The sequence below is a fragment of the Staurois parvus genome, unplaced genomic scaffold (genome assembly GCF_062004578.1).
Source record: "Staurois parvus isolate SC_StPar_1 unplaced genomic scaffold, SC_StPar_1.0 ptg001444l, whole genome shotgun sequence".
Classification (NCBI taxonomy): Eukaryota; Metazoa; Chordata; class Amphibia; order Anura; family Ranidae; genus Staurois; species Staurois parvus.
In genome coordinates, this window is record NW_028319240.1 from 58,942 (window position 1) to 82,748 (window position 23,807).

At 37.3% G+C, this 23,807-nt stretch overlaps 2 protein-coding genes across 2 annotated transcripts; one reads left to right on the forward strand and one right to left on the reverse strand.

Moving 5' to 3' along the window:
- The first annotated feature begins 3,529 nt into the window (after nucleotides 1–3,529).
- Nucleotides 3,530–12,390, forward strand: LOC149435950 (uncharacterized). The gene is made up of 2 exons (XM_089662226.1): nucleotides 3,530–3,630; nucleotides 8,787–12,390. The coding sequence occupies exon 2, from the start codon at nucleotides 8,789–8,791 to the stop codon at nucleotides 11,495–11,497; it is 2,709 nt and encodes a 902-aa protein (XP_089518352.1). The 5' UTR covers nucleotides 3,530–3,630; nucleotides 8,787–8,788; the 3' UTR covers nucleotides 11,498–12,390.
- A 96-nt stretch (nucleotides 12,391–12,486) lies between these two features.
- LOC149435951 (uncharacterized) lies at nucleotides 12,487–22,311 on the reverse strand. The gene is made up of 2 exons (XM_089662225.1): nucleotides 21,208–22,311; nucleotides 12,487–16,070 (listed from the first exon to the last, which is right to left on the reverse strand). The coding sequence occupies exon 2, from the start codon at nucleotides 16,066–16,068 to the stop codon at nucleotides 13,351–13,353; it is 2,718 nt and encodes a 905-aa protein (XP_089518351.1). The 5' UTR covers nucleotides 16,069–16,070; nucleotides 21,208–22,311; the 3' UTR covers nucleotides 12,487–13,350.
- Nucleotides 22,312–23,807: the final 1,496 nt, after the last annotated feature.

Genomic DNA, 23,807 nt, shown 5'->3' on the forward strand with positions numbered 1-23,807 from the left:
GAGAAAAGAAAGGAACTCTGATTGGCTTCCGAAGTGGGAGGAGTCTTTCCAGCTTGAGGCCTTTTCTGCTGGGGCCAATGAGAACCCTTCCTGCCAGTGACGTCCTCTATGGAGATGTCTGAAGAGGCACCAAAGAGACGTTCACCATCAACATGGCGCTCCGAATGCAGTGTGATGTTGCTGCAATTGTCGCATGGCAAGACGCATGAGAATTGCGGGATGACGTGTGTGTTACATCGCACCTGGCTGAAGGCACCAAAGAGACGTCCACCATCAGAAGACATATATACAATGTTCTCTCTATATTGGGGTGTCACCCCTCCCCCATCATATCTGTATATACAATGTTCTCTCTATATTGGGGTGTCACCCCTCCCCCATCATATCTGTATATACAATGTTCTCTCTATATTGGGATGTCCCCCCACGTTGGGAAATAGCGGCTTCCCCTTAGGACGTTTCATTGAACTTGTCTGTAGGTTTGGGGATTAGGGGCCCCAGACTTGTGACTGAACTGGGCCCCTGGCTTAGGTCTGGCCTTGGAGGTTGAAGTCTCAGAGAAATGACAGGAACGCTTCTTGGCTTCAGAAGTGGGAGGAGTCATCCCAGCTTGAGGCCTTTTCTGCTGGGCCAATGAGAACTCTGACTAATAAAAAAGAAGAACAAAAAGATGTGCAGGAGCAGCATGGAGGACCAGTAGTCTATGCGGGGACAAAGGCAGACTGGAACTCCAGCCTGTAGCCTCTGGGCACCACGTCTCTTACCGGAGCATCTGAGATGTCTGCTGACCCTGAACAGGTGACCCCAAAGGCCAACAGACATCCCCCCACATTGGGAAATGGTGGCTTCCCCTTAGGATGTTTATTAGAACTTGTCTGTAGGTTTGGGGATTGGGGCCCCAGGATTGTGACTGAATTGGGCCCCTGGCTTAAGTCTGGCCTTGGAGGTTAAAGTCTCAGAGAAACGTCAGGAACGCTTCTTGGCTTCAGAAGTGGGAGGAGTCGTCATCCCAGCTTGAGGCCTTTTCTGCTGGGGCCAATGAGAACTCTGACTACCAGTGACGTCCTATATGAGGTTGTCTAAGGGTCAGGTTGGGGGCACAGAGGAGACCTTCACCATCAGAAGACATGAGCACGAAGCGTTCTTCACATGGCCGCTCCACAGACCAACATCTCACACAAAGAGTTCTCCTCATGTTCACAGACAGGACACTCATGTCGGAAATAAGATGGACGACATCCCCGAACCCGTCCAGCCAATAATGTACAGCTGAAGACATCATCTCTAATCTCTACTGGACATCACTGATTTACCCCGCTCAGCGGGGGCGGGCCTTATACATCAGAGGCCAAAATATGGGCAGCACAGAGGCTTATTGGTTAGCCTTGCAGCACTGGGGTCCTTGGTTGAAATCCTGACCAGGACCCTATCTGCATGGACTTTGCATGTTCTCCCTGTGCCTGTGTGGGTTTCCTCCGGGTACTCCGGTTTTCTCCCACATTCTAAAAACATGCAACCTCGTGTTGGTGGTGTAGTGGTTAGCATAGCCGCTTTCCAAGCAGCTGACCTGGGTTCGATTCCCAGCCAACGCAATATCCAAGATGGCGGCTTCGCCTCCTTAGTATTGACGTGATAATATTAATAATAGAAAAAATATTTATAATGATAATTATCCGAATAATAATGGCAATAATAGGATTAGAAATGGAAAAAATATTTTTTTTTATTTGTAGGTGAGAAGCAAATACAATAAAACATAGAATTCTTTGATCCCTGTCTCCTTCAGCCACAGCTGATCATATGTCCAAGAAAAGGGCCAATCAGAGCAGCCTTTTACCATGTGGTCAGCTGTGCCCAATCACAGCCGATCAGTGTAAATCAGAAATGCTGGATATCGGCAGTCCTCTCCTCCCGCTCACAGCACATGAGGAGAGGAGAGCTGGGAAGCGGCATTTCTCAGAGGGGACAAATACACTGATCATCAGAGCACTTATCAGTGTAGCCCCATCAGTGCTTTGTATCGGTGCCATCAGTGCACGCTATCAGTGCTTATAAGTGTTGAATTTAAGGTCCCATCAGTGCATCATATTGGTGTAGCCTCAACACGGCCTCCTCATCAATACCCATCAGTGCTGACTATCAGTGTCTCCTCAGTGCTGGATGTCAGTACCCATCAGTCCCTCCAATAAATGCCCATCAGGGCCGCTTGTCTGTGCCCATCAGTGCTACCTATCAGTGCCCAGCAGTGCCGTCTATCAGTTCTGCATATTGGTGCAGCCTCAACAGTGCCTCCTGATCAATACCCATCAGTGCTGACTATCAGTGCCTTCTCAGTGCTGGCTGTCAGTGCCCATCAGTCCCACCAATCAATGCCCATCAGTGCTGGCTCTCAGTGCCAATCAGTGCAGCCTCATCTGCACACATCATTGAAGGAGAAACATCACTGTAGAAATTAATGTAGCTTAAAACAGACGTCTCATATCTTTCAAAATGACAGCAAAAGTCATTGAGAAGTAATTTTAACTTAGCGTGTGAATGAAGCTTTGGAAAACAGGTATTAAAGATGAACCATGGTATATTCATGTCTAAGAGGTCAGCAGGTCATAAGCTTCTCTTAAGAATAGAAACTGGAATGTAAAAAGATATTGGTATGTAGTAAAGCAAAGAAAGGATATATCTTTTATGAAGAAAATCATGTCTAATCCATAATATAGTTAGTTGGATAATTATTTCATATAATCAATTTATTAGTTAGGAATAGTGTGTGATAAGTTTAGTATCAATTATTGTTGGTTATATGCATTTATGTGATCATTGTCCTTTCTAAAGATATGTGAAGCCATTGTATCAGATAACAGTATCATGTATTTCTGTCGTCTAAGAGGTTTGCAAATAACGTCATACTAAGTATAGTTTAGAAGGTTTACATATATGGACACTAAGAGTATATGTTTAGAAGAAGCACAAATAAGGGTTTTACTTATTTAGCTCACACTGAATTAGGAAATAACTGTTTAGTGGGTTGGTCTGGTAAAATATATATAAGATGTGCCTTAGAGATAGAGAGACACATACACTCACTCACACTCATACATCAAGACATTATACAGCTGACACGCACTGACATATCTGTCTCCTGGTAAGGCCTGCAAAGCCTTGATACACCTGTTGTCTTCCTTGCCGAGACTGAAACACTTGTCATAGAACAGGCAAGAGATTAGACATTTCTCCAAAGCTCATTTCTTTTCCATAATCTACAACTTTTGTTATATTTTACTCTGTATTTTATTTTTTCTTTTGTATTCATTTTTGATGCCAAGTGTGCATTAAATAAAAGTCACACTGTTTTAAATCAGCCTGGCACTAGAACACTTTACCTCAAACGCCTAAAGACAGACACTTAAATAATATAAGTGTCACGATATTTAACATTTGGCTAAGCCAGCCTCCGCCACCGTTTTTCCGGGTTTTTCATTCCTTGATAAAGGGGGAGAGAGCACAGACTGATCAAGTCTTGGAAAAGCACGGTGCAAAGAACCTAGAAGTGAAGGCGTTTGTGTTTCGTCAGACGTGGACGAGAGGTCCAGTGACTGAGCCACCGGCTGCAAAAAAGAAAATCATCTGATTACGGTGAGTAAAAGTTATGGAATTTATTGATAAACTAGCTATAGAAAGCAAGTTAGAGTTTAAGGATGTTTCTTTATATCCTGATGATGGTAAATTATGGCAGTACATGTACAAGGAATGTTTACAGGCCAATGTTCAGATAGATAAATCTAGATTTACTGTAAACAAACAGCATAAGAAGATATCTAATATCTTAAAGTTGGTAAGAATATTCAACAAAATGATTTTGAATATTGACTTACCTGCTAAAAGTGTTTCTACACTAAAGCACACAGAATGTAGCACTGTACAGAACACAGAAATGCATGAAAATTTGTCTCAAGATCCTCTTAATTGTCCAAATTGTGACATACTTTGTAACTACATAGAAAATCTTGAGGAGCAAATTGATTCTAAAACAAATCTTTTGTTAAGACTGCAGAATGACAGAAAAGAGGTTGCTGTATTAACAAAAGGTGGTAAAAAGACTGATTCTAAACAGTCAAAGCCTCAAGCTTCCTGCATTCCTGAAATGGGGGAAGATGACGCAAATGACGAAGCCGAAGTTAGAAAGAAAAAACTACTAGACCGTGCAGCTAAATTAAAGTTACAAATTCATGATCAATTAATTAAAATTTTAAAAGATATTCCAGCGTATGACTCAAAGGTCGATGCCTTTTATAATGCGGACATCTTCGAGTCTTATACAGATCGTTATCACTTGACTGACGAACAGCGTAACCGTATCTATTATCTTTGGATCCCAGCTCATTTTGCTAGACGACTTGTGCAATCACCTGTTATTGACGATGACGGACAGGAGATACATAGTGACGCATCAGACAGATTACGACAATTGTTGTTATGTACCACAGGTGAGGAAGTACCTTCTTTAGAAGTACTAGACTCATTACAGACTTCAGTTAGAGAGGACCCTTATGAATTTAAAATTAAATTCACAAAGGCATACAAAATGGTCTTGGGCGTAGATGATGAAAACGATACAGGTATGATAAAAGCATTTGTAAAAAAATTTAAATATCTTGATCCAACTTCTTTGGCCATTGTGTAAGATAAAACTTCGATTACAGATGCTTGTTCATTCATTGATAAAATCAGAAGACAAATGAAACAGAACTATCTCAAGTCTAAGATAGCTCTAGTTCAAAATGACACTTTAAATAGGAACGGTCAAACTACAGCTAAGACAGGAATGACTGCTCTTAGTAAAAGTGACAGATACAAGCAGGTGAGACAGAGAGAGCCAATAACTTGTTACTACTGTCAAAAGCCTGGACATTTAAAATGGAAGTGTAAAAAATTCTTAAAGGATATGCAGATAAAGGATTCAAGAAATTTAGGTAAAGAAAATGGACTTATTTCTCTTGAACCATCTGCTCCTCCTAGTCAGAAGGAAACTCAATCTTCTTCTCCCTATGCTCCTCTGATAAAACAAATCAGAGAGTTATCGGTCAGCAGCGGTTTGACTGAAAAGAACTTGCAGTCAACCACTGTTAATTCAGCTCCATTATTGCCTACTCAATGACTAGACAATAAAAAGGAAATAAAATCTCATCATCTAGAATATGTAACACCAATATGTCTAGATAAATGTGGACGCCCTTACATTAAAGCAAAATTGAATGGACAAAAGCTCAAGTTTCTAATCGATACAGGTGCTGAAATTTCTATTACTGGTGTAAGATTACCTCTTTTGACAGATGCAACAGTATGTACAGTTGTTGGATTTAACGGATCAGGTAACTCGAAAGCTTCAATGTGTAAAAATGTTTCATTTGAAATCCCTGATTATTTGGATACTGATATCATTGGGACAGATATCCTTCAACGAAGAGGTTGGATAATTGATCTTGGTAATGGCATTGTATGGAAAGGTTCCATTAATCGTAAGCCTGTGGTAATTGACCCAGCAGATTACTGTGAGGTCGGCAGCATCTGTTTAACAGAAGTGCTTGCTGCAGACCATAAATGGCCAGATAGTGGTGACAATCAACAATTAGAACAATTGGTCAAATCATACAAAAATCTTTGGAGCCAAGGCAAAAATGAGGCCGGTCTATTTAAAGACATAGAAGTAGACGTGCAAGGCAAGGATCCGCCCCCACAGAAGCAATACAAATTGCCACCAGAATCTATTGAACCAGTATCAATAGTCATACAGGAGCTTCTGCAACAAGGTATTATCAGAAAAACAAATTCTGTAACAAACAATCCATTATGGGTAGTACCTAAACGTGATGACCCTAAATCATTCAGGCTTCTGGTAGATCTCAGAATGCTGAATAAATATACCCCAAGCTGCGCTCCAATAGTGGCAGATACACCAGATATAATGTCCCGAATTGATGCAAAAGCAAAAGTGTTCTCTGTGATTGACATTGCAAATGGATTTTTCTCAATCTCTTTATCTAAAAGCTGTCAATATAAATTTGCCTTCTCCTTCGCAAATTCTCAGTATACCTTTAATCGTCTTCCGCAAGGCCTCCATTTGAGTCCTAGCGAATTTCATCAAGCTTTAGCGGAAGTCCTATCCAAATTTTCTAGGCCAGATTGTATCCTACAATATGTGAACGATATCTTGTTATCAACAGAAAATAACCAAGAACATTTAACCCTTTTGGCAGAATTGTTTGATCTGCTGCAAGATGCAGGTCTCAAGCTGAATACTCGTAAGGTTCAGCTCATGAAAAGCGAGGTCAAGTTTCTCGGCATTCAGATCAGTCCGGGTAAATGCCAACCTTTGCAAGAAAGGGTTAATGCTATTGCTGCACTTCCTGTACCAACAACATTCAAAGCACTAAGACAATTCCTAGGATTAGTGAATTTTTCTAGAGAGTTCATTGAGTCATTTGCTGATAAAGCAAAACCTCTGTATGAACTTCTAAAGAATAATGAGGAAAATGGTTTTGGTCCTTGGACAGAAGTTCAGCAAAAGGCCTTTGAATCTTTGAAAAAAGATTTGCAGACAGCACCAGCCCTAACTACAGTAGAAAAGCAAGCACCGTTTGCTTTGCAGGTGCATACATCTGAAACTGCTATTTCTTCGGTGTTGCTTCAGCTACAAGGAGGAAATTGGAGGATCCTAGCATATTTCTCTAGGCTTTTAACACCTGTTGAGAAAGGTTTTGACACATGTGTTAAATTGGTAGGAGTTCACTATGCAGTAAAAGCAACTGAGCACATTGTAGGATTCAACAAAATTATCTTACAAACACCTCATTCCACCCTGAAATTTCTCCTTGAAAAAAACATCCCAGGTGTTTCCAATCAAAGATTTTCACAATGGTTGTTGGCTTTATCACCCAAACAGATCCAGGTTGAACATAATGCCAAATATGTACTCCCTCAATTGATGGAATATAATGGATCAGAACATGAGTGTTCATGTGAAGTCCAAGACACTCACTCTCCTCTGTTTCGCAGAGAAGCAGAGAAGACTGATGAACCTGTGTTTGTGGATGGTTCACGTTATTGTGTCTCAGGGGAGTATTTTTCAGGTTATGCAATCTGGTTTCCAAAGAGAGGATATGCCATACAACACAGACTTCCAGGACACTTTTCAGCACAAAAAGCAGAACTGATAGCCATTGAGACAGTGTTAACTGTAGACAAAGAAGAGAACCAAGGTCCACTAGTGATTTATAGTGACAGTTCATATGTTGTGCGTTCTCTTACTGATTATCTTCCAATTTGGAAAAGACGAGGTTTTGTAGATGCTTCAAACAAAGCTTTAGCACACAGAGAGATACTAGAGTCAATTTTTGCACTAGCAGGGATAAACCCTTGTGCCTATGCAATTGTTAAAGTACCAGCGCATAGGAAAGACAATGATGAACTGAGCATAGGAAATATGATAGCTGACACATTAGCAAAAGAAGCAGCTGTTAATGAACAGTCAGAGACTCCATCTGAAGTAGTTTCAGTAAACACAGTCAGAAAAACAGATACACAGATCCCCTCATTTGCAGAAGAACAGAAAAAGGACCCGTCCCTTTCTGCTTCTCAGGTTGATACAGAATCTTCCTTTGTTTTTGAAAACGAGATTTTGTTTCATGACTGTAACGGGGTTCTGCGTCCTGTCATACCAAAACATTTACAAGTGGAGTTCACAAAATACAATCATGAAAGTTTAGGCCATGTAGGTAAACAGAGATTGTTAGAGATTCTCAAAGAGAAATTTTTCTGGGAAAAAATGGATGAGACTGCAGACAATGTAATTCAATCTTGTCTTATTTGTGCTCAAGTGAACCCCAGGCCAAAAGGACAGAAACCTCCTTTACAAAGAACTCCTCCAGCTAATGGTCCATGGTCCACATTACAACTTGACTATATAGGACCATTACCAACAGGAAAAAATGGTTTCAAATATGCTCTCATAATTGTTGATGTTTTCTCAAAATGGGTTGAGATTTTACCTGTACGCACAGACGATGCACTAACAACTGCAAGAATGTTAATTAATCATGTTTTTCCTACTTGGGGGATCCCAATTGACATCAGTTCAGATCGAGGAACTCATTTCACAGGTAAAGTAATGCAGGCAATGTGTAAAATTTTGGGAATCCAGCAAAGATTTCATGTTCCATACCATCCGCAATCTGCAGGTATTGTGGAAAGAATGAACAGGACTATCAAATCCAGAATTGCTAAAATGTTGTTAGACAAAGGACATACATGGGTAGATGCCGTGCCTTTTGTTCTGATGAGTATCAGAAGTACAACATCTTCATCTACACAATACAGTCCATTTGAACTGATGACAGTTAGAAAAATGCCGCTTGTTTTTCCACATGAACCGTGTTTTTTGTCAACTCCGCAGAAAGAAGCAATTGAGAAAACCAAATGGTTACAGATGTTGCAAGACAATCTAAATGCCATTTTGCCACATGCAGCTACTCACATGCAGAAAATGATCCCTCCACACTCCTCAAAATTTGAGAAAGGTGGACAAGTCATGAATAAAACATTTAGAAAAAGTGGGCCATGGCAAAGTAATTGGGAAGGTCCTTTTGAAATTTTGGACACACGTGGTGTAATGATACAAGTCCAAAGACCTCTCAATTCTGTTAAAAATGCACGGAGACAACAAAAAATATGGGTTCACACTGATCAATGCAAGCTGTTTATGCCAAGATAATGATACTGCGTTTCTTTTGCAGAAATGACATCTGATAATCAAATATGGAGGAACATCAAACTCCAAAAAGAAATACTGACAACATCAGAAAAGTGGAAAGAAAGAAAGAACATTAAAAGGAGAAAATTCGTCATCACAGGACTCCTTTTCTCATTAATGACATTTTTATTCCTAAAAACTTATATGACTTTTTCCAGCCCAGCAGAGAAGATCAAGTCTGAGACCCTGCATAAAAGAGAATTGCCTTTATCCAGAAACAAGAGACATTTTCCAAGATACAGTGACATTGACACAGCCGTAGACTTGTATGGACTTGCTTGTATAGGTCATGGAGCTACTTGTTGTATGCAGTTTTATTTTCTTCATAGTAACTCTATTGAAATACAAGCTAGAATAGAATCTAAAACAAAGTTTACAAAAATGCAAGGATCATATGTACATAATAATAAAACTGGTACATATGAATGTAATTTAACTGAGATGGGCTTCTGGTCCATAGTTTTAAAAGGAAATGAGTCTACAATTTGGACTGGCGATGTAACTGGAGATAGAGTAGGTTCTTCTTCTGTAGGAGGATCCAAAACAGATATTTGGTTTTTGACCCAATATTATTTACAGTTTATGGATCCTGAACACTTAAAGATTACAGGAGATGAAGAAGGAGATGTAATTAGAGTATGGGATTTTCAAATAACAAGAGGTTCAGCTCACGTTAAAGTGAGAGTAACTATTTCAATTGTAGACTTGATTATTCCAGATATAAAAGTATCTCCTCAAGCTGTTAAAATTATTGAAGGAAAGGATGATTTAAATTTGATATGTACTACACAAATATATTTACCTCAAAATTCCCTATTAACTTGGAAAAGAAATGGTGAATTTTTGGGCAGTCTTTTCCATAGCTCTACTAATATAATTCGTAAGAGTAATCTTGGAAATGTAGATTGGACTAACAATAACTTTATTTATCAACACAGTAGTCCAAATCTTAATGACAGAGGCATATATGAATGTTGCATATCATTAGAAAATAATCCAATGAAATGTGATACTGCAAATGTTATAATTTCATCTCCTAGGAACATTAAGTGTATTGATGAAAAATTTATTCCTTCTAGTCCATTTCAAATTAATCATTTCCAACCCAGACATCTCTTAAGAGAAGGACATTTTGTGATTATACTTTGGAAATTTAATGTTTCTGAATGGAAAATTTCATCAAAGTATCCTCAATGTCAAGAATACTTAATTAATATGGAATTGGGTATGGATAAATGGTTTGGAGCTAATAATAAAAATAACAACAGGAATAAACGAGGTATCATAGAAGGAATTTTAGGTGGAATTGGTACTATTGGAAGTATTACCAATAGTATGGATATTAATACATTACAGTCTGATCTGGAAACAGCGGGCTTAGTGGGTAGTAAAAGTATTAAAGTTCAAAGAAATGTAAATCAAATATTAGAAAATATGTTAATGAAGACAGCTACGGTTATAGGCCCAGCTGTAGTCCACTTACAAGATGTTACTTTGAATTTAATGGACAGAGAACAACATTCCCACATAGCCAGAACATGTCTAGAAATACAGACAGAGTATTCTACCAATTTTAAAATAATTGCACAAGCATTCCAAAGTGGCATAACTCCTCTAAGTCTTTTGCAAAGTTTACCTAATGAATATGTATTTGCAAAAAATCATACAGATTTATGGGTAAATAAATGGGTAGGATGTAATCAACATGAATGCTATGGTACCTCAATGATTCCCATTGCTGGGAAAGAACAAATGTTAATTCCAGTTACAGTCTTAGGATTGCCAGTTAGTAATACCCAGTTGTTATATTATCAATTACAATTTGTAGATTTTGCTTTGGATACTAATACATCTGAACCAGAACAACTAGATTTATCTTCTTGTTTACATTTTCAATCAAAAATAATATGTTTGCCTAATCAGGACAAAAGTATTTTTCACTCTTGTTTTCATAATCATTCATTATGTACAGCAAGAATAGAAAAAGTAAAAACTTCATTTGACCTAGTCACTGTTGTAGGAAAAAGGAAAGTCTGTTTTCAAGTCATGACAGACACTGAAACAGTGAAAGCTTTCTTCCTATCCTGCACACATACAGATATCCTGAGTCGAGGCTTGTATTGTATAGAAGGAGATCTTACAGGAATTAGTTTAAATGAAATTAGAGTAAATTTAACTAATATACTTACGAAAAATGTGAGTGTTCTATCTATACAATATAATATATCTCAAGTAGATGAGTTTCCATGGAAGGAATGGGCAGAGATCATACAAAAGGATAAGGGATTATTAATTGCTTTGTCTGAAGAACTTCAGAAAGCAGAAATAATATTTAAGCATGAACAAGGAAAGCTACTAGAGATAGAACATGATTGGTCTGAATTTTCAGGTCGTTCATGGTGGTCAAAATTTAAAAATACTGTATCAATGTGGGGAAAAACTTCAGTAACAGCAGCTGTCGGAAATATATTATTACACCCATTAATTATTATATTTATTATTATGATTTTATGTATTTTATTTCAAATATGTATTATGATTAGAATGAAACAATTTTACAAATTGATTAAGAAACAAATGAAAGAAGGTGAAAAAATCCTGTCAGGTATTATTAGAAGGAAGGTTACCTCTGACCTAACTGACCTGGTTATAGAAAATGGTGCATCTGGAACAACTGATTCAGAGCGCGTATAGTTGGGCCATGAATGAAGTATGAATGTATATATAATATTATATGATAAATTATATTTAGGGGGAATATTGTAGAAATTAATTCACCATAAAACAGACGTCTCATATCTTTCAAAATGACAGCAAAAGTCATTGAGAAGTAATTTTAACTTTGCGTGTGAATGAAGCTTTGGAAAACAGGTGTTAAAGATGAACCATGGTATATTCATGTCTAAGAGGTCAGCAGGTCATAAGCTTAGTTTTAAGAATAGCAATTGGAATGTAAAAAGATATTGATATGTAGTAGAACAAAGAAAGGATATGTCTTTTATAAAGAAAATCATGTCTAATCCATAATATAGTTAGTTGGATAATTATTTCATATAATCAATTTATTAGTTAGGAATAGTGTGTGATAAGTTTAGTATCAATTATAGTTGGTTATATGCATTTATGTGAACATTGTCCCTTGCTAAAGATATGTGAAGCCATTGTGTATATTATATTACAGTATCATGTATTTCTGTCTTCTAAGAGGTTTTCAAATAACGTCATACTAAGTATAGTTTAGAAGGCTTACATATATGGACACTGTGGGGTTTATTTACTAAAGCTGGAGAGTCCAAAATCAGACTCCCTTCTGCATAGAAACCAATCAGCTTCTAACCTCAGCTTGTTCAATGAAGCTTTGGCAATGAAACCTGGAAGCTGATTGGTTTCTATGCAGAAGGGAGTCTGATTTTGGACTCTCCAGCTTTAGTAAATAAACCCCTAAGAGTATAAGTTTAGAAGAAGCACAAATAAGGGTTTTACTTATTTAGCTCACACTGAATTAGGAAATAACTGTTTAGTGGGTTGGTCTGGTAAAATATATATAAGATGTGCCTTAGAGATAGAGAGACACATACACTCACTCACACTCATTGTTAGATTTCCAGAGTTATGAAAAAACTCTATTAATATTTCTAGGTTCTTGTAGATGGTTGTGGGAAGAAATCCTTATGAAAACCAGGTCAGTATGAGCAGTGTGACTTTATTTGATCACACACCAAAAATACAAAGTCAATAAAAAACAGTAAATTCAGATATATGTAGCTTACAAGAAAATAAAAATAAAGAATAAATTGCCTTGGATATTAGGAAATAATGTAGTTCCTTTGCATAGCTTAGATAGAAGTTTTCTTGGCCTAGTTTAAGAAATGACCATGTGCTATTCTTTTGTTCTTTGTCCAAGCATGTGCTTTGAGTAAGAGTGTGTGAAAAGAATGTCTCTGTGTGTGTGAGTGAATGAAGTGAAGTGTCGTCTATCTGAGAGGCTTCTGCCTCCTAGTTTGAAAAGCTGCATACTTAAAATGCATGAGAAATTAGATCCTCCCATTAAGCTTTGTTTCAAATTCGCGGGCTTCTAAACTACTCCCAAAATCACTCCTAGTTTGAATAGAAACAGATGTTCCCATTCAAACCACCAAGTCATTATCATGATTGACATATGGACCATGAGAAAGGTTTCTGAAGTTCTTATATTACATACAGCTGTCAAAAACCATGATTTATGACTACAATTTAAACTCTCAGACTCATTAAACGAATTCACAGTATGGTATACATTACATGAGTATTTTAAAAGAAAACATAACTTTAAACCTCTACTGATTACCTAGACTCAAACACAAATAATTCACATCTGACCACTTACATACAAAACCTCACATTCACATCCAATTAATAGGGAATATATATATATATATATTCTGCCAGCATATATTTCAAAAACTACTAAAGACCGAATTAAAGTTTGGATATTAAAAAATTAATATTACATTCCCCTCTGAAATATGAAATTCATATTAATTTATAACAAGCACACATCATTTATATCACAAACACTCAGGTTTTGATTTAGTAATCTCAAATGTATCATTATTTGTAACTGAGTCAGCATAACCAGAAAGTAGTTTCCTCTGAAGTATATCTTGTAATAGATTATCTCCTTTCCTAATTTCACTTCTAATTCGCTTATAAAAACTGTTCATTTTACACATCAAACATAATTGAAATATAATACATAATATGATAATAATAAAAATAATTATTACAGGATGTAATAAAATATTTCCTGCTGCAGATGCAATTGAAGTTTTTCCCAACATTGATACAGTACGTTTAAATTTTGACCACCAAGAATGACCTGAAAATTGAGACCATTCATGTTCTATATCTTTTAAACTCCCTTGTTCATGTTTAAATAATATTTCTGCTTTTTGAAGTTCATCTGATAATGCTATCAGTAAACCTTCATCTTTTTGAATAACATTTGCCCAATCTCTCCATGGGAATTCATCCACTTGAGATATATTGTACTGTATGGGAAGAGCACTTATATTTTTCATAAGCATGTTTGTTAAATTCATTCTCATCCCATTAACACTTATTGCTGAAATATCTCCTTCTATACAGAACAAACCTCGACTTAAGTTTTCTGTATGTGTACAAGAAGAGAAGAAGGATTGAACCCTTTCTGAGTCAGACATAACTTGAAAACAAACTTTCTTTTTATCTACAATTGAAATTAACTCAGAAATGGTTTTAACCTTTTCTATCCTTGCTGAACATAGAGTATGGTTATGGTAACAAGAATGAAATATACCTTTGTCTTGATTAGGTAGACAAATCACTTTAGACTGAAATTGTAAACATGAAGACAGATCTAATTGTTCTAACTCAAAATTATTATCAGTAAATGCAAAATCTGTATATTGCAGATGATAATATAGTAACTGTGTGTTGCTAACTGGTAATCCCAAGACAGTGATGGGAACCAACATTTGTTCTTTTCCTGCTACAGGAATCATTGAAGAACTATAACATATGTTCTGATAACATCCAATCCACTTATTTACCCACAGATCAGTATGGTTTATGGCATATACATACTCTCTTGGTAAATTTTGTACAATACCTATAGGAGTTATTCCACTTTGAAAAGCTTGAGCTATTATTTTAAAATTTGTGGAATATTCCATCTGAATTTCTAAACATGCTCTGGCTATATGGGAATGCTGTTCACTTGACATTAAATTAAGAGTAATATTCTCTAAGTGTAATATAGATGGACCCATAATATTGGCTGTTTTAATCACCATATTTTCCAATATTTGATTCAAATTTCTTTGTACTTTAATACTATTGCTTCCCACTAAACCGGCTGTCTCGAGATCAGACTTTAGTGTACTAATGTCCATGCTATTTGTAATACTACCAATAGAACCTATTCCTCCTAAAATACCTTCAACTATACCACGTTTATTCCTGTGAGGATTCCTAATATCAGTACCAAACCATCTTTCAATACCTAATTCCATGTTAACCAGATGTTCTTTACATTGTGGAAACCTTGTTGAGATTTTCCATTCTGAAATGTTAAAGTTCCACACTATAATAACAAACTTTCCTTCTCTCAACAGACGTCTGGTCTGGAAATGGTTAATTTGGAAGGGACTGGCTGGAATAAATTTCTTATCCATACACTGTGTTCTTTTAGGGGATAGTACAATTACATTTGTATTTACACATTTCTTTGGATAATTTTCTATTGATATGCAGCATTCATATATACCTGTATCATTAATTGATATAGTGTTTTGATGATACACAAAGTTATCATTATCCCAGTTCAAATTACCAAAAATACTTTTATGGATAACATCAGTTTTATCATGAAGAAAACTTCCCAAAAATTCACCATTCCTTTTCCAAGTTAATAATGAATTTTGAGGTAGGTGTATTTGTATACTACACATCAAATTCAGATTATCCTTTCCTTCTACAAGTCTTAATGATTGAGGAGATATTTTTATCTCTGGGACAATCAAATCTACCACAGTAACAATTACTTTGACTTTAGTTTGAACCAAAGCTCTTGTCACTTGGAAATCCCATATTTTCACTATGTCCTCTTTTTCATTACCATTTATATTCAAATGTTCAGGATCAAGAAAGTGTGAATAACTTTGTAATTGATACCAAATATCTGTTTTAGAACTTCCTATATTTCCAGTATTTAACATGTCTATGGAAATATCTCCTGACCAAATAGTAGGTTCATTTCCCTTTAAAACTATTAACCAGTATCCCATATCGGATAAATTACATTCAAAGTTACTAGTTTCGTTATTGATCCTATAAAATCCTTGCATTTTAACAAATTTTGATTTAGACTCTATTTTAGCTCTAACTTCAATATCATTATTATGAACGAAATACAATTCCGAACAACAAGTTCTCCCATAACCTATGCACATATATCCTAGCAAGTCTTCAGCTGTATTAATGTTACTGTCTTTAGGAAAAAATCTTTTGTTCCTAATAAGTGTAGTGTCTTTCTTATGTAGGGCTTCAGTCTTGTTAACTTCTGCATTGCTGGAAAAGTTTATGTTGTAGATTACTAATATTGTCATTGTCACTAAGAAAATAATCAATCCTGTAATAAGTCTTTTCTTTTTACTGCTTTGATGTTCCTTATGTTCTTTTGTTGTAATGTTTATTTTTCTTTGGAATCTGCGATGCTTTGTTTCTTCCGGATTATTGAAATCCATGTCTGCAAAAGAAATGCAGTATCATTATCTCGGTATAAACAATTTGCATTGGTCACTGTGCATCCACATTGTTTGTTGTCTGCGCGCATTTTTTACTGAATTAAGAGGTCTTTGCACTTGTACCATTACTCCTTGAACATCCAAAATATCAAATGGACCTTCCCAGTTGCTTTGCCATGGTCCAGTTTTTCTGAAAGTTTTTACCATTACTTGTCCTCCTTTTTCGAACTTAGAAGAATGTGGAGGAACCATTTTTTGCATGCGAGTAGCTGCATGTGGTACAATAGTGTTCAGATTGTCTTGCAACATCTGTAACCACTTTGTTTTTTCTATTGCCTCTTTTTGCGGCGTTGACAAGAACGGTTCATGGGGAAAAACAATACGCATTTTCCTTCCTGTCATTAACTCAAAAGGAGAATACTGTGTTGCAGAAGATGTTGTACTTCTGACACTCATCAGAACCAATGGTACAGCATCAACCCAAGTATTTCCTCTGTCCAATAACATTTTTGCAATCCTTGATTTGACAGTCCTATTCATTCTTTCCACAATACCTGCAGATTGTGGATGATAGGGCACATGAAATCTCTGTTGTATACCCAAGATTTTACACATTGCCTGCATTATTTTACCTGTGAAGTGGGTTCCTCTGTCACTACTGAGGTTTGTTGGTATACCCCAGACTGGAAAAACATGATTAATTAGCATTTTAGCAGTTGTTAATGCATCATCTTTGCGAACAGGCAAGATTTCAATCCATTTCGAAAAAACATCAACTACAACTAAAGCATACCTGTACCCATTTTTACCTGTAGGTAACGGTCCTATATAGTCTAGTTGTAATGTGGACCATGGTCCATCTGCTGGAGGAGTTCTTTGTAATGGAGGTTTTTGACCCTTTGGTCGAGGATTCACTTGAGCACAGATTAGACAAGATTGAACTACACTGTCTACTGTTTCTTCCATTTTGTCCCAGTAAAATTTTTCCTTGAGTATTTCAAGCAATCTTTGTTTACCTATGTGACCTAGGCTTTCGTGATTGTACTTTGTAAATTCTACCTGTAGATGCTGCGGTATAACAGGACGCAGAAACCCGTGTAAGTCATGAAACAAAATTCCGTATTCACATACAAAGGGAAATTTTGGATCAACCTGAGAAGCAGAAAGAGATGGATCCCTTTTCTGTTCTTCTGCAAAGGAGGGAATCTGTGTGTCTGTCTTCCTAACAACATTAACTGAGACTGGTTCAGACTGCATCACTGGTACTCCGTGTAAAGCTGCTTCCTTTGCTAAGAGATCAGCTGTTCTATTGCCTACACTCATCTCATCATTGTCCTTCCTATGAGATGGAATTTTTACAATTGCATAGGCAATAGGATTTTCCTCTGCTAGCTTAAAAATTGATTCAAGTGTCTCTTTGTGCACTAGGACTTTGTTAGATGCATCTACAAAACCTCTACGTTTCCAAATTGGTAAATAATCTGTCAGGGAACGTACAACATATGAACTGTCACTGTAGATCACTAATGGACTTCTGTTCTCTTCCTTGTCTAATGTCAACACAGTTTTTACTGCTTCAAGTTCTGCCCTTTGAGCTGAAAAATGTCCTGGCAATTTGTGTTGTATGGAATAATTACGCTCTGGATACCAAATTGAATATCCACTGTAATAATTACCTGACATACAGTATCTAGAACCTTCAACAAATACAGGTTCATCAATTTTCTCTGCCTCTCTACGGAAAAGAGGAGAGGAAGTTTCTTGGACTTCACATAAACATTCATGTTCTAACCCGTTGTATTCCATCAACTGAGGTAGGACATACTTGGCATTATGTTCAACCTGTATTTGCTTAGGTGATAGAGCCAACAACCATTGAGAAAATCTTTGGTTGGAAACTCCAGGAACATTTTTCTCAAAAAGAAACTTCAAAGTGCTATGTGGAGTTTGTAGAATAATTTTGTTGAATCCTACAATATGCTCTGTTGCTTTTACTGCATAATGTACTCCCACAAGTTGTCTGACACAATCATCAAAACCTTTCTCTACTGGGGTAAGCAGACGTGAGAAGTATCCAAGACTTCTCCAGACTCCTCCCTGTTTCTGAATCAAGACAGCTGAGATTGCAGTTTCTGAAGCATGCACTTGCAAAGCAAATGGTGCTTGCTTATCAACAGTAGCCAAAGCTGGAGCTGTTTGCAAATCATTTTTCAACATCTCAAAAGCTTTTTGCTGTATTTCTGTCCAAGGACCAAATACATTTTCCTCATTGTACTTCAACAAATCATACAATGGTTTGGCTTTTTCTGCAAATGATTCGATAAAATCTCTAGAGAAATTTACCAAACCCAAAAACTGTCTCAGTGCTTTGAATGTTGTTGGTACAGGAAGTGACGCAATAGACTCAATTCTTTCCTGTAAAGGCTGTCTCTTTCCTGGACCAATCAGAACTCCAAGAAATTTTACTTCATTTTTCATGAGCTGAACTTTGCGTGTATTCAGCTTGAGACCTTCATCTTGCAGAAGTGTAAACAATTCTGCTAAGAGAGTCCTGTGTTCAGTTTCAGAATTCGTCATAAGCAAGATATCATCTACATATTGAATTAAACAATCAGGTCTAGAAAATTTAGACAAAACATTTGCTAATGCCTGATGTAAGATATACTTAGCAGAATGATATCCTTTTGGAAGACGTTTGAGACAATATTGCACATTTTTGTGGACAAATGAAAACTTGTATTGGCAACTCTCAGCCAATTTAATACTAAAAAATCCATTTGCAATGTCAAGAACAGAGAACACTTTCGCATTGGCATTTATTTGTGACATGATGTCTGGAGTTTCTGCCACAATGGGTGTACAACTTGGAGTGTATTTGTTTAGCATTCTTAGATCTATCAATAATCTATATACACTAGGGTCATCACGCTTTGCCACTACCCACAAAGGATTATTAGTAACTGAATTAGCTTTCCTGATGATACCCTGTTCCAAAAATTCTTGTATGATTACTGATACAGGTTCATCAGATTCTGGCGGCAACTTGTATTGTTTTAATGGGGGATGGTCTTTGCCTTGAATATTAACTTCAATATTTTTGAACAATCCAGCTTCATTTTTACCTTGACTCCACAGTTTTTTGTGTAGTTGTACTAACTGTTTCAATTCCAGATTATCTCCAGTATCTGGCCATTTATAATCAGCATCAATTGCTTCTGTCAAACAGATGCTACCGACTTCACAATAATCTGTTGGGTCAATTACCATAGGCTTACGATTAGCAGAGCCCTGCCAAACAATGCCATTGGCTAAATCAAGTATCCACCCTCTTTGAGACAAAACATCAGCACCAATAATGTTCTCTGATCCTTGACAATACCAAAAGTCAATCTCCATTTGCGAACATCCTGGTATTTCAAAAGACACATTTTTACATTTTTTAGCTTGAACATCACCTTTTCCATTGAAACCTACAACTGTGCATACTGTTGCATTAGATGGAATTGGTATTTTCATGCCTAAAACACTTATTTGAGCTCCACTATCCAATAAAATAGAAGATTTCTGTCCATTAATTTTAGCTTTTACATAAGGGCGGCCACACTTGTCCAAGAAAATTGGAGCTACATATTCCAGACAATGGAGTTCAACTTCCTTTTCTTTTGCTAGTCATGGTGAAGGTAATAATGGCTGTCTTGAAGTACTGGATGAATGTGAGTTGTTCACATTTCCTCCATTACTAATTGACATTTCACTAATCTCTCTGATCAGAGGAGCGTAGGGTGAAGATGACTTAACTTCCTGTGAACGAATTGGAGCTGACGGTTCAGGAGAAATAAGTCCATTTTCTTTACCCAAATTTCTCATCTGAATGTCTTTCAAAAACTTCCTACACTGCCATTTCAAATGCCCTGGTTTTGCACAATAGTAACAAGTGAGTGGTCTTTGATTCCCTTGTCTTACTCTGTCATTCCTGCGGGGGGCAGCATTTCCTGTCTTGAATTTATCCTGACTATCAGTCTTAGGATAATTATTCTCAATTAAAGCAATTTTTGGTCTTACATTATTTAGCTTTAATTGTCTTCTAATTTTGTCAATAATATAGGCAGCGTCATCCAAATTATCCTTTTCATTAGCAATCAATAAAGATGCTGGATCAAGGTACTTAAATTTTTTTACAAAATCCTTGACCATAGCAGGGGTCTCATCTTGTAAATTAAAAATCATCCTGTATGCCTTAGAAAATCTAATCCTAAAATCATATGGATCATCATTAATAGTAGCTCTTAAGGAGTCTAAAATTTCCAAACTAGGTGTCTCCTCTCCTGTTGTGAACAGTAATAACTGTCGTAGTCTATCAGTAGCATTGCTATGAATTTCTATATCATCCTCATTCATGAAAGGAGTCTTGACTAACCTACGAGCCATAAAACTGGGGATCCACAACCCAAAAATGCGATTTCTTTGCTCATCAGTTAATTGAAACCTATCACAAAAATTCTCAAAAACATCGGAATTATGGAAAGAATTTTCTCTCATGTTATATGCTGGTATATCCTTCAATATTTTCATTAACTGATCCTGAATCTGTAACTTCAACTTAGATGCTCTAGCAAGTAATTTCTCTCTCTGTACATTAGCTTCACTGCCTACTTCATCACCCCTGGGTGAGTCCGGAATAAATGAAGCTTGGGCCATTTCTGATTGTTTTTTCTTTGACACCACAGCTATTTGCTTATTTTTTAATATTGCAACATTTTGAGATTCAATTTCTTGCTCAAGATGTTCAATATAGGTACAAAAAGTTTCACAGTTTGCACAATTGGATTCAACAGTATCCTGCATGTCTGTACTCTGTAAGACATTTTTGCTATCTGTCTTAACAACACAAACCACATTCTTCTCTGGCAATTCAAACACCATAGAATTGAAAACTCTAACTAGCTTCACAATGTTACGCAATTTTCTTTTCATCTTATTAAACGTAAATCTAGAGCTATCAATATCAACATTAGCCTGCATACATTGATCATACATAGCTTTCCATAAACCAGTATCAGAAGCATGGCTAGCTAAACCTTGAAATTCCAATTTACTTTCATTAGCTAATGAATCAATAAATTCCATTTTTCTACTCACCGAATGTAGTAAATTTCCTCTTTTGTCCTGACTTAGAGACTTTTCTGGTCACCACTTGAATCCTCAGATCTCCACAACCAACGTTTTCCGTTCCAGGTTCTGCAATCTTTCCGAAGCTTAATCAATAGAAATAGTTCATCGCAATCCCCTCTGACGAAGCGAGGAGAAATTGAAAAAACGTGGAAAAATCGAATGGCTGGCACTCGCCAATAATGTTAGATTTCCAGAGTTATGAAAAAACTCTATTAATATTTCTAGGTTCTTGTAGATGGTTGTGGGAAGAAATCCTTATGAAAACCAGGTCAGTATGAGCAGTGTGACTTTATTTGATCACACACCAAAAATACAAAGTCAATAAAAAACAGTAAATTCAGATATATGTAGCTTACAAGAAAATAAAAATAAAGAATAAATTGCCTTGGATATTAGGAAATAATGTAGTTCCTTTGCATAGCTTAGATAGAAGTTTTCTTGGCCTAGTTTAAGAAATGACCATGTGCTATTATTTTGTTCTTTGTCCAAGCATGTGCTTTGAGTAAGAGTGTGTGAAAAGAATGTCTCTGTGTGTGTGAGTGAATGAAGTGAAGTGTCGTCTATCTGAGAGGCTTCTGCCTCGTAGTTTGAAAAGCTGCATACTTAAAATGCATGAGAAATTAGATCCTCCCATTAAGCTTTGTTTCAAATTCGCGGGCTTCTAAACTACTCCCAAAATCACTCCTAGTTTGAATAGAAACAGATGTTCCCATTCAAACCACCAAGTCATTATCATGATTGACATATGGACCATGAGAAAGGTTTCTGAAGTTCTTATATTACATACAGCTGTCAAAAACCATGATTTATGACTACAATTTAAACTCTCAGACTCATTAAACGAATTCACAGTATGGTATACATTACATGAGTATTTTAAAAGAAAACATAACTTTAAACCTCTACTGATTACCTAGACTCAAACACAAATAATTCACATCTGACCACTTACATACAAAACCTCACATTCACATCCAATTAATAGGGAATATATATATATATATATTCTGCCAGCATATATTTCAAAAACTACTAAAGACCGAATTAAAGTTTGGATATTAAAAAATTAATATTACACTCATACATCAAGACATTATACAGCTGACACGCACTGACATATTTGTCTCCTGGTAAGGCCTGCAAAGCCTTGATACACCTGTTGTCTTCCTTGCCGAGACTGAAACACTTGTCATAGAACAGGCAAGAGATTAGACATTTCTCCAAAGCTCATTTCTTTTTCCATAATCTACAACTTTTGTTATATTTTACTCTGTATTTTATTTTATCTTTTGTATTCATTTTTGATGCCAAGTGTGAGTTAAATAAAAGTCACACTGTTTTAAATCAGCCTGGCACTAGAACACTTTACCTCAAACGCCTAAAGACAGACACTTAAATAATATAAGTGTCACGATATTTAACACGGGGCCTTACTCCAACCTTTTCCCTGTTCTAAAGCCTCCCAGCCGGTTCACACTATGTGGTGCGGGACACTGCATGGAGTCTGCACAGGAATCACACCGCATTCCTCTGCGCATTCCATGCACATGTCTGTGCGCTGCGATTTGGGCCATACACTTCCTATGGCTCAAATCACATCGCATCCGCACCACAAAGGTGCAGGACTGTCTTTAGATCCGCACCTGAATCACATGGTATGGGTCTTCTCACCCATGTCATGTGATTTCTGGCAATCACATCGCGTCTTGCCATCTGTTTCGGGTGTCAATAATTTATTACTGACTCCCGCACCAGATCGCATGAACGTGATGCGATTGCAATGCGGTGCGGGAAACGTACAGGATTCGCAGCGTTTCCCGCACCTCATTGGTGTGAACCCGAGCTCAAGGAGGACATAGGCTGCATTCACTCGGGGGATTAGGGGCATACAGGGGATTCCTGCGGATGGGATCACTGTGAACAGTGGGGGATGGGAAGTCTGTACAAAGCAATGACAGGCTGACAGGAGCCGCGACCATTCCCATGTATCCGCACATCCATCGGTCATCTACGGTTAGGGCCAGGATCGCTCATCCTTCCCTGACCACAGATGACCGATGGATGTGCGGATACATGGGAATGGTCCCGGCTCAGCCTGTCATTGCTTTGTACAGACTTCCCATCCCCCACTGTTCACAGTGATCCCAGCCCCAGGAATCCCCTGTATGCCCCCTAATCCCCCCAGTGAATGCAGCCTATGTCCTCCTTGAGGCTTTAGAACAAGGAAACGGTTGGAGTAAAAACCCGGAAACCTTTCTGCTGTTGGTCCAATGGGGAGATCTCCTTGGGTCAGCAGATCTGCAGGAGCAGCATGGAGGACCGCTAGTCCCTGCGGGGACACCGGCAGGTTGGACAACACGAAGCGGGGTGGGGGCAGGGAGATGACCTCTAGCCTGTAGCCCCTGGACACCACGTCTCTTACCTGAGCTTCTGAGATGTCTGCTGACCAGGTGACCCCAAAGGCCAACAGACGTCCCCCCACTTTAGGAAATGGGGGCTTCCCTTCAGGAGGTTTTATAGGGCTAGTCTGCAGGTTTGGGGATTAGGGGCCCCAGGATTGTGACTGA

Excerpts from the sequence above, each read along its gene's own strand:
- LOC149435950 (XM_089662226.1), top strand. The coding sequence starts at position 8,789 with ATGACATCTGATAATCAAATATGGAGGAACATCAAACTCCAAAAAGAA.
- LOC149435951 (XM_089662225.1), bottom strand. The coding sequence starts at position 16,068 with ATGGATTTCAATAATCCGGAAGAAACAAAGCATCGCAGATTCCAAAGA.